The sequence below is a fragment of the Coccinella septempunctata genome, chromosome 3 (genome assembly GCF_907165205.1).
Source record: "Coccinella septempunctata chromosome 3, icCocSept1.1, whole genome shotgun sequence".
In the NCBI taxonomy this organism is placed as follows: domain Eukaryota; kingdom Metazoa; phylum Arthropoda; class Insecta; order Coleoptera; family Coccinellidae; genus Coccinella; species Coccinella septempunctata.
In genome coordinates, this window is record NC_058191.1 from 21061852 (window position 1) to 21074009 (window position 12158).

The following is a 12158-nucleotide window of genomic DNA, read 5'->3' on the forward strand; positions in this document are numbered from 1 at the left end:
TACGTTTATGATATCCCGAAGAATGCTAGAAATATGCTCACCTTGTACGCAGATGACACAGGAATAGCGTTCAGACATCGACGCCCAGAGATCATACACCGGAGACTGCAGGAAGCCATAGATGAATTACTCAAATGGTGCATCAAATGGAAAATCCAAATCAATGGAAGAAAGACTCAAGCAATATTACTGCAAAAGAGAAGATTGAGGATGGAAGAAAACCTTGAAGTTGATGGAGAAGAGGTTGAATGGAAAAATGAAGCAACATACCTAGGAGTGACGCTTGACAGAGGACTTACATGGAAAAACCACATCAAATGTGCTGTTGATAAAACAAAAGCCGCAATGAGTAAACTTTATCCACTCATAGGCAGAAGAAGTCATATGAATAAGAACATCAAGTTGACGATGATTAAAACTATTGCGCGACCACAACTCACATATGGATCGGCGGCATGGGGCTTCGCAGCCAAGACCCACATCAAGAGAATACAGGCCACTGAGAATAAACTCCTTAGAATGGCGATGGACGTACCCTGGTTTGTTAGGAACAAACAAATCTACAAGGACTTGGAATGGGAACCAGTTACAGAATTTATGAAGAGAAAGGCGGAAAGGATATTCGACAAAGCATCCAACATCCAAATGAGGAACTACGAAGATTAGTCGACTACGATCCAACGGAAGAAGCTAGAAGGTCAAGAACCTACCACCGAAGACCGAGAGATCAGTTAAGGATTTAAATGTAACCAAGGAAGAGCTTAACCTATAAAAGCTATAGGCAGCATACAACTATCAACACGACTATGATCGTGTGAGAGTCCAGAAACCATAAGAGTCAACTGGTTAATAGGCAAAATGCCCGGAACCTATGAAGAAGCAGTTAAGGGTTTTTAGTGGGTCTCGAGCTCAGAGAGTGAGAATCCCCACACTGTTCCCCCTCAGCAGAGGGTGTGTTCGTCTGTTTGCAGATTTTCCCCCTGCTACACAAAAAAAAAAAAAAAAAACTAATCTCTAAACACGATTTGAGCATGTGTGTCGCTTACGAGGTTTCTGTAGCTCGACGACGATATACTTTTGTGTTCCAGTCAAAGCTTCATTTACTGTCCATAATTTCAATTTTTGTAAATTTTTTTATAAATCGCAAATAAAAATATAGCACATGCAACAACGTTTTTCATTGATATCAATTGATTATAAACAAAAATGAAAATTAACATTCTGATCACAAAACAAAACCATACTTTTGTTTTGTCGCTCAGGATGTTTGTTTTCTGATCGAAACAAAGTCGATATTGAAATTTAATACGAGTAAAAGAATTCGAATTTCGCGCCCCTCAATTGAAAAACAGAAAACTGTTATTTTAAAGTTTTTCTGTATTGACAGTGCATTTTAAGGGCCATCTCATTGTCAAGCGTGTTTCCACTGACCAAAATGTAGTCGGTTTTTAGTACTAGAGATATGAGGGTGTTTCCTATCTTTCTACTCTATATTCTTTGATGTGACTGATGTGATGTCAAGATAGGTTTTTTAAATGTCAAATTTTGAGTATTGTGTGACTCAAGATGTGAACTGACGTCAATTTATTTTTTGTGGTTCCAAAAATCGGGATCGTCGAAGTAAAATATGGAATCCATGATAGACGTGGTCAATTACTACGATGAAATCGATCACTTCAACGAACAATAATGTGATGTGACATGTCCGTTCGAGATCGAAAAATCTACTTCGTTACACTCCACTGTAAGACACGCTGATGAAAAAATATCGAGCAAAAATAAAAATAATTTTTCTACAAGCGTGCGCGTTCAACCTTTTTCCCGCACGCACTCCAAGTTGCAAAGAGTCACTTTTCCAAAAGGTGCGGGAAAAACGCCTGCTATTTCTTGGAACGCAAATATTATAGGGTAAATTAAACGTAAATTTTATAGAGTAAATTAAATTCTATCATATCTCTATGCACCGAACGCCAACGATGAGAAACCCATGGTAACGACATGCAGAATTACGTCTGTCATTATATATGAATTAATCAAATGAGATATGATCTGTTTCGTGAAATGGATACATTCATATATTTCAAGCGCTTGTAGAAAAAATATTGTTCCTAACTCTTGCGGAAAGTGTCTTGCCCGCACTCAACTGCTTACCCGAACTCTGCTTCGCATCGTTCGGGCAACGGCAGTTTCGTGCGGGCAAGTATCACTTTCCGCACTTGATAGGAAAATAACTATTCTGTTTTCGTTTTGTAATCTCGAGACCATTACTCAAGACATACATAAGTTGAGTTTCAAGAGTTGCTTCTCGAGATAGTATCAAACTGATAACGACTGAGTTTATTAATAAGCCGTTATCTCGAGATGCTGTTACTATCTTAAGAAGGTATCAACTGAGATAGGTCTTGAGACCCGGTATGAGATCTGACCCGGCTGCTCAGTTCGGGATTAAAATTGATTCTAGATTAATTTAGGCATTTCCGTTCAATTCTGTTAAGAATTGTGTGCCATTCTGTTAAGGTTAATCTAGGATCAACTTGAATCTCGGCTTACTCCTGAACTGAGCAAGCGGGACTTAGGCCCGTACTAATAGTCAGATCTCAAAATTCAGTTGATTTCTCCTCAAGATAGTAACAGCATCTCAATGTTTTTACCTTTTGAGAAACCCTGTAATATTGACGGCAACTATTTATCATGTGCCACTTCAAATTATAATACTTTTTTCCACTTGCTAATGTCTACATATTATTATATAAATAAATACATGAATAAATTATCACCAAAATTAAGTCAGTTAGTATCTGTTTGATACTATGTCAAGAAGCGAGTCTTGAAACTCAACATATGAATGTAATTGACCATACTACATGGATTCTATATTTTCGATGATGACGATTTTTGGGCATGTATTAATAGTCAGATCTCAAAACGGGTCTCAAGACCTATCTACGTTGATACCTTCTCAAGATAGTAACAACATCTAAAGATGACGGCTTATTAATAAACTCATACTGAGTAGTTATTAGTTTGATACCATCTCAAGAAGCAAGTCTTGAAACTCAACTTATGAATGTCTCAATTAATGGTCTTCAGATAGACTTGAGATTACAAAACGAAAAGAAAAATCATTATTTTTATTTTTGCTCGATATTTTTTTCATCAGTGTAGCTTGCATTGGAGTGTAACGAAGTAGATTCTTCGATCGCGAACGAACGGACATGCCACATCATATTCTTCGTCGAAGTGATCGATTTCATCTTAGTAGTTGACCACGTCTTCCATGGATTCCATATTTTACTTCGATGGTGCCGATTCTTGGAAGCACAAAATATAAATTACTGCCAGTTCACATCTTGAGTCAGGGTCCGACCATACTTAAAATTTAACGTTTCCAAAATCTATCTTGAGATCGTTCGAGGACATCAGTCACATTTATTAATAAGCGCCTACTCAAGTGAGATCGAAGATTGAGACGTCATCTAGATAGAGTCTCAAGTCAATTTCATTAATTAAATAAATAAATGTACTCCATTCACTTTTATTTTAGCACTCGGTAGGCCATGAAAATTTGACACATTTCACTCGTATAGTACGAAAACATTTTTGGGTTTTGAATCAACGATATGTTGCCCGTTCTACGTAAAAGTTTCTGTTATTACGTATTTTATCACAATGTCGAATATCTTCGGAAAATATGTGACAAACATAATTGAAGTTTATACAAACTCTCGTACAAACTGATTGAAGGCATACCAAATCCAGTTATTTGCATGAAAAATACAAGAGATCACTATAATATCTTAATATGCACTAGCTTGAGGAGAGTTAATGTTCGTTATCTTCTTTGGCTAAAGTTTGAATATGTTACATCAGTTGTAGATTTCGAAAATATTAACCCGAAGATGAAATGCATATGATGCAGTGGTTGGAAATGGGTATCTCCCGAAGGAATTAACAGATAATTACAAGAATGTTAAATTCCCCAACAAAAATCATCTTGAATCAATATAAGTAAAAGGAATTAAAGGAAGTTTGAAGTCAAGATGAACACCTTTGAAAAAAAAATTTCACATGAATAAACAATTAGCAGGACAACTGGCGCATATTTGTGGCTGTTCATCTTAATACATTGATATAATAATAATAATTAGGTATTTATTGGTACCTTAAGACATTTACAATGTATAGGACAAGTCATATGAAGAATAGAAAAACTTGTTCTACGATGACATTCATCGATAATCCTTTAGTGAACTTTTCGCATTAATTCACCCAAACATAAAATTCTCAAATGCCACCCCTTCTTTGGGTCTCCCAATAGAAGGAAATTCTTTGTCATCCTCTTCATTCACAATCTTTCTGTTTGTGGAAATATTCAGCTGAAATATAAGTGGTTTAGATTCCGATGAAACATATTGTGGATTTTAGAATATCAGGGTATAACTATTCGAATGAGTGGACTTGAATTCTATAAATGCACTTCCTGAAACCCTGTCTCTTTTTTCAATCACTTTCGGCATTTTCGTAATAAAAATTGATATTAGTTGTGGCAACGACGTTATGACATTAACGACATTTCATGAGTGCCAACCTTACTCCGTTCTAATTACAAAAACTTGAAAAAATTATTTCATGGCCAACCGACTGCTAAAATAAATGTGAATGGAGTATATCTTTATTTCAAAATATATACACCATAGAGTGAAATAGTGTCAGAATATACACAAACAATTAATTACTTTGTTATTGATTACTAAACCTAAAATTGAAATACTCTGACAATGAGTATGGTCCTAAATCTATTAAAATCTCCCCTTCTTTTGGAAGATCTAAAATTATTTAATACCCTTACATTATTCGGTAAACGATTATATATCCTTATACAATTATAAGAAGGATGTTTCTCACTTAAACTCAATATATGATTTGGATAATGTAAGTCCAGAGTTCTTGTCTGGTAATTATGTATTGTCGTGTGCTGGTTAGAGTGAAACAAATGGCATCTTTCCGAGTTACTTTTCAGATAAAAAAATGCATGCCTAGAACTGTTGCCTCTATAAGATCCATTTTTTTTGTGTTATTAGCAAAAATTGAGGTTTTGAAAATTTGGAAAGTGCACAGCAGTTTTTTTTTTACATTATATCCACTGGTATTCTGAAAAATCTTTTTTTCCTTCAAATTTCGAAATAGGAGAGAAAGTTGTTTTTTTTTTAAACGTTAGGTGCACGAAGTGTACCTCGTTAGTATTTACGTAAAAAAGTTGGTGCGCCCTCTTAAGGGTTAAGCTGGCCTAGAGACAATTATTCCCAGGCAAATTGCTGTCCGATTTCAGATTGATGATCAATTTATAAAATCTAGTATCATTATCCGAGTTGTATCAATTGGATGGTTTCCTGAATTATCATCTAAAAAATCATTCCCACGTTGAAAAAGAAAAATCTTGGACAAATATCCAAACCTAATATGTATCTTGATGAGAAAGCTTTATAATGGAAACTGTTTCATATTATTGTGCGTATTATGTATTCATTTTTAGTCAAACCATGACTTGTCTAAAATTATCTCTATCAAAAAGGAAAAAATTGAATTTTATTTCCTTCTTGAAAGAGTTTCTTCTCTCAAACTGGGTAATTGAGAATAATCTGCTTCAGCCTTTGTCTCTGCAATTTGATGAAAGGGGTTTTTCTCCTGCCTTCAGCAACACCCCGAAATTTTCCGCTATAGACCTTCAACATTATGTTCAATCCTTCATTACAGTGAGGGATGGGGCGGCTCCAAACCATGCGCTTTCCCTCACACGGGGATGGTGAAAATTGAACAGAGTCGTTCGATATGGCGCGGAACTCGGTCGTGGAGAATTTCACCAGAAGATTTATTCTGAATCGTCTCCGCGTCGGCCACTCGTAAATGGATGCGGAAGAGAACGAACATTGGAGAAGAGCTTTGGAGGAGAGAAATGGAAAACCCAATGGAGTGAACTGAATACAGTTGGATGTCGAAAAATATGATTTAACGTGGAATAATTGAAAAGCTCATTTATGAATAGTTCATTCGTTCGTGGTTTAAACAATAAGTGCTAGTGTCAAAGCTTTGTGGAGTATTGGCGATTGAAAGAAATGATTTTAATTGAAAGATGTTTTGCAAGAGTGCAAGCTGATGGCACAGGCAGAGAATGGTATCGATTTGCTTCTTACACGTGGAAAGAATGACAAGTCGTTGAATGAAATTGGAAAAATAGTTCTCCTAACATGAATTATGTAAACATATCCTCCTTCAATGGAGCACTTTTGAATGATTCGTCAAATTTTTCCGACGGTTTCTCAGCCGAAATCGATGCCAGGAATGTGTTTGTAATATTCGAGGACTTAAAACAGATACTTGATAATTTAAACATTAGTAACGTTACGGATTTGAGTGATTACGAGAGGTCCAATGCGTCAGGTAGGGCTAATATCACCTGTTCAAAAAATAGTGGTGAACATTCGGGATACAATTACTTGGCGCTGGTTCTTATCTTGTTTCCGATTTTCACTTTGTTTGGTAACGTACTAGTAATTTTGAGTGTGTACAGAGAAAGAACCCTACAAACTGCTACAAATTACTTTATTGTTAGTTTGGCTGTTGCTGATTTATTAGTTGCGGTTGTGGTGATGCCTTTTGCAGTTTACGTTTTGGTGAGTCATCATGATAATTATTTATTTATTTTATTTATTTATTTATTTATTTATTTATAGATTAGGAATACACACAGGTGATTTTCACACCCAAAAAGGTATCCACAACGTAACTTATAAAGTGCGTTATAAACATAGAATTATTTCAAAAATACAATTAATCTATATAAAAAATTTTTCTTTTTTTTTTTTTTTTTATTTAGAGCTATATTTAAATATGGGAAAAAAAACAAAAAATTTAATTACAAAACCCATCATTTCCGCCCATAGACACCATCAAGTGGCGGGAATAAAAAATACATATGCATATGATCGTCGTGAACGCATGTTGTGTTTGTCGATCGCTCTTAAAACTTTGATAAAAGTGCGTTTACTGTTGTTATTCAATTCAAATTTCCCTGTCTATCGTGTATTAAGAGTGTGAAAGACTATTTTGGATTTTAGCTGCCCCCTGTTGTTGTTTTTTCGACTAGTTTTGAAAATGTCTCAGTGTAAGAAATGCAGCAATCGAATAACTAGAAAATCACCCGGACTCACGTGCGGAGGTTTTTGTGGGGATTCTTATCACACTAACGGAACGTGTAGCGATGTTACCAAGTCACAGCTTGCACTTATCAAGAGCCTGCCAGGGGCGGGCTGGAAATGCGTTGGTTGCCGTACGCGTTCTCCTGGTCAGGCGGGAGCGGCGTCGTCCGGGAGTGGTCTCTATCCCGATCGGTCCTTCATCGGACGCCATCCTTTGGAGGAACTATGCTCGCAGGATGTTGCTGGTTGTGTGAATAACGACTCTGAGGATGACATGGCGGGGGATTCCACTGGGGTTCCTGAGTTGGCTGATGGGTCTTCGCCTTTGTCCGTTTTAACGAGAGAAATAAAAGCTTTAAGAAGGTCAGTGAATTTCTGCTCGGATAAGGTTACTGAATTTGATGGTAAATTGAAGAAATTCAGTGAAATTGTGGCTAAGGTTTCAAAGCTGGAGGCTGAAAATGTGACCTTGAAGAGGGAGGTGGCGGTTCTGAATTCAAGGGTCGAGAGCTTGGAGCAGTCTGCTAGAGCCAACAACGTTGAAGTTCAAAATGTTCCAGAGAAATCGAGTGAGAATCTGCTTGATATTGTGTCCAAGATAGGGGCATCTGTTGGACTACAGATTGAACCATCCGCTCTTGATTACGTTACCAGAGTTCCTACTTCCTTACCTAACAAACCAAAGAACATCGTGGTTAGATTCATATCAAAAGCCAACAGAGATAATTTTCTGGCAGCTTACAAGGCGAAGAGATTGTCGAGTGGACAAACCAGGCCGGGTTTGAGCGTCGATGGAGTGTCGCCGCGTTTATTCGTTAGCGAACACCTAATACTTGGGAGAAAGATACTGTATAAAGATGTCCGTATTCTGGCAAGGGAGAAGCAGTATAAATTTGTGTGGATTCAAAATTCTAATATTCTGGTTCGTAGAGACGAAAAGTCAAAAATTATTCAAATCAGTTGCAAAGACGACCTCAAAAAATTGTAAGTCTTTCACCGATTGCAGTGCGACCACTTTACATCTGGTGGTGTTTGGCGTCTAGGATGGCTCTCTCGGTGTACTACCAAAATGTCCGAGGTCTTCGGACGAAACTTACTGACTTCAGAACAAGTATAATGGCTTCAAACTACGATATCGTTTTCATTACGGAGTCTTGGCTGAGTGAGTGTGTTTTGGATTCCGAATTAGTTGACACTAGTGAGTATTCAGTTTTTCGTCGTGATAGATCTACAACGGGTAGCTCTAAAACTGGTGGCGGTGGTGTTTTCATTGCCGTGAGGAATGGTCTCAGTCCGGCCCTGCTTCGAGATTTTCAAACTGACGCTGAAGATGTGTGGATTCAGTTAGAGATAAACAATTGTAAAATTTTCATGTGTTGTGTATATGTTCCTCCGGGGGAAATGAATGCTATCGGATTGTTTGCCGATAATTTAGTTAATAATTTAAAATTAAAACTAGAGAAACATATTGTACTTCTGCTCGGCGATTTTAATTGTCCCGGCATATGTTGGTCTTGGGATGATTCTCATTCTTTTTTAAATCCTCAAGATGTTGAAACGCGTTTCATGCATTTAATTGATTCTTTTTCTTTCTCTGAGTGTATGCAATTTAATTTCGTGCGCAATGTTAATGATAGGATTTTAGATTTAGTTCTGTCGAACTGTCGAAGAGTAAATAATTTGAGACACTGTGATGACCCTCTTGTGTTGGAGGATCTCCATCATCCGGCCATTGAATTTTTGTTCAGCATAGACCGCTTTAGATATTTGGGTGTTGTCAAACCTGGTTATTATGACTTCAGGAATGCTCCCTATAGCGAAATTAATGAAACTTTATGTAGTTTTCCATGGACAGAACTGTTAGATGATATCGATGTAAATAAGAATTTGGATGTTTTCTATGGGGTGCTGAATGAGGTTATAGACCAGAGTGTTATTTTCAAGGTGAAAAACAAAAACTTTCCGAACTATTTTTCTAAGTCTACGATTCAGGTTGTGAAGCGGAAAAACAAATATCATTCTAAATGGAAAAAATATCGTAATATGGGTGACTTTTTTGAATTCAAGAGATTGCGTTCTAGGTCAAAACAATTAATAAAGGCCGATTATTATAGGTACTCTCTGTTGGTGCAGGATGAATTGAAATCGAACCCAAAGAAGTTTTTTAAATTTATTTCAACCAAAAACAATAATCGTGAACTCCCAAAGAGGATGCTTCTGGACGACCGGAGTGCTGATACAGGTGAGGGTGTCAGTGAGCTTTTTGCCGATTACTTCAAGAGTGTTTATACCATAGGACAGGATGACATGTGCCACGACAATAGGGTTAGTGAGGCCAACCAATACCATCTGGGTTCCCTTCAGTTTAGTTATCATGAGGTCGGGTGCGCTCTCCAGAGTCTGAATATATATAAAGGTCCAGGACCTGATTTAATTCCCCCTTATTTTGTTAGAGAGTGCAGTGAATCCTTGAAATTTCCTCTTACAATAATTTTCAACAGATCACTTGCTTCTGGTGTTTTTCCAACCTATTGGAAAATAGCTTCTATAGTTCCGATTCATAAGGGTGGCGACAGGGAGTTAGTTCGTAACTATAGGCCGATCAGTAAACTTTGTGTGTTCGAAAAGATCTTTGAATCCATGATTTATCCTCATATTTTTCATTTGGTGAAAACCCAGATCATTCCTGAACAATTCGGATTTTTTAAGGGGAGATCGGTTGAGACTAATTTGTTGACTTTTGTTGAGTATTTAAACAATAAGCTTGATAAGCGAGAACAGGTTGATACTGTGTACACGGATTTCAGCAAGGCTTTCGACAAGGTTGGCATATCTGGCCTTCTCTCTGAGCTGAGTGCGGTCGGCGTTCATGGTGTCCTGTTGAGGTGGTTCTCATCTTATTTGGGGGGTCGGAGGCAGTTCGTTGCGGTTCAGGGTTTCTGTTCTGAGCACTTTGATGTGACATCGGGTGTACCTCAGGGGTCACATTTGGGTCCGTTACTCTTCTTGATTTTCATTAATGGGGTTAAGAGCTGTTTTACGAGATGCAAAATTCTGCTTTTCGCGGATGATCTAAAAATATTCATCGTCGTTCGCACCATAGAGGATTGCATTGCAATGCAGGAGGAGTTGTCAAGTTTTAGTGAGTACTGCAGAAGTAAAGGGCTAGTCATTAATATTTCTAAATGCGCAGTGGTGTCCTTCACGAGAAGTAAGCAACCGATTTACTTCAATTATTCAATTGAAGATGTAACTATTCCTAGAACTCTGGAAGTACGAGACTTGGGAGTTATTCTTGACTCGAAACTTTCATTCCGTCAGCACATAGAATCGGTTGTCAACATCAGTAATAAAACGCTTGGATATATTACAAGACAATGCAGAGAATTCAAAAATAAAGAAGCATTATTAGCTATTTACTACGCTTTTATTTACAGCAGATTAAATTTTGCAACCTCTGTATGGAATCCGCATTATTGTGTACATATTATGAGACTTGAAAATATCCAGAAAAAATTCCTTCGATATCTTGGTTTCAAGTTTGGGCTTAGGACTCATAGAGGTGACCCCGAGAACTATGCTATCAGACAGAAATATTTTAACGTGGTTAGTTTGGAGTGCCGAAGGGATGTGACTGATGTGTTGATGCTTCAGAAACTTTTGGGTGGCTCGTTGGAGCCGGGATTTCTTCTTGAAGGTGTCGTTTTTTATACCCCCCGTGTTTCCTTTAGGAAGCATCAATTATTTTACCTCCCTAGAAGAAATACCGTGGCTGCTCAAAATTCTCCTCTTTATAGAATGCAGGGGAACGCTTCCAGGCTCGGGAAGATATGTGACATATTTTTCGACAGTTCCAGAACGGTCAAGAGTAAAATGTTGGAGGAATATTTCAATCAACTCTAGTTTCGTTGCTTTATTCGGGGAGTTTTGGATTTCATTTATTTGTATTTTTTATATTATAAAGATAATGTGTTATGCTGACGATCCTTTTGAAGGATGTCCCCTTGAATGCTTCCTACTGAAAGAGCAACAGGCATGTTGAATCGTTTAAACACTTTGCTCTTATGTCATACCAGTTTATTAGTACTTTGATTCTATTGGTTAGTTACCAATGTCGTTATTGAGTGCCTACATCATATCCTCACGCATATTCTAAATAAACTAACTCGATTTTTTCATTCGAAACTATAGAGGACCTGCCTGATGTCCTGCCATAGTGATGGAATATTATTTACCTAATTTGAAGTAGAATGAGTATGAAAAAATAATTTAGAATAGTGTGAAAAGTGAAAACAGTTTTATTTCACATTTGTCACCGAAAAAATTGATTGTACCTGCATATTTATGCATGTAATACTATGTACATAATTTATTTTAAGTGAACATCGACTTTTTCATTGCAGTGCATTTTAAAAAACAATTTTTGTTTGGCATGTTGCATAAACAAATAAAGTTGAGAATTCGTAGAGTCGGAAACAGAGTAGGTACAATTGTGATAAGCATGGATTTTCGAGATTGATGCCGCAAAGATTCAAGGGCGTTTTCTTTATTGTCATTTGCGAATGCCAGTCGCACAGAAAATTGCAGAAGCTTTAAACCGAAATGCGTGCCGGTAAAGTGTTTCACAGAAGTGGGACACATGACTTTGGGACATATTCATATTCATTCTGCAAAATGAAGCCATCAGTATTTTCTCTGGCAACCCAAATGTTCTATCCGAAATACTATAGAACATACGCATGAAATGTTTTTCACCGATTTTACTGGTGTTTCCGACTATTTTTATTGTTTTATTTCACCTTCCGGTTTTCTTGGAAACAGAAAAATTTCCTAGACAATATATTTTGAAAACTTCGACATATACCTACTGAAACTAAATTAATTCACTAAGAACAGAGTATATGATTTCCAAAAAAATGACTTTTAAAACCACGACACGTGTTTCGCCATCACAATAGCATC

General features: G+C 37.0%; 1 protein-coding gene across 1 annotated transcript in view; it reads left to right on the forward strand.

Moving 5' to 3' along the window:
* Positions 1-5818: 5818 nt before the first annotated feature.
* The window catches only part of LOC123308932 (dopamine D2-like receptor), a 285090-nt gene continuing 278750 nt past the window's right edge, over positions 5819-12158 (forward strand). The window contains exon 1 of the mRNA XM_044891748.1: positions 5819-6671. Coding sequence (XP_044747683.1) covers positions 6246-6671 — 426 coding nt within the window. The 5' untranslated portion in view covers positions 5819-6245. The remainder of the gene's footprint in view (positions 6672-12158) is intronic.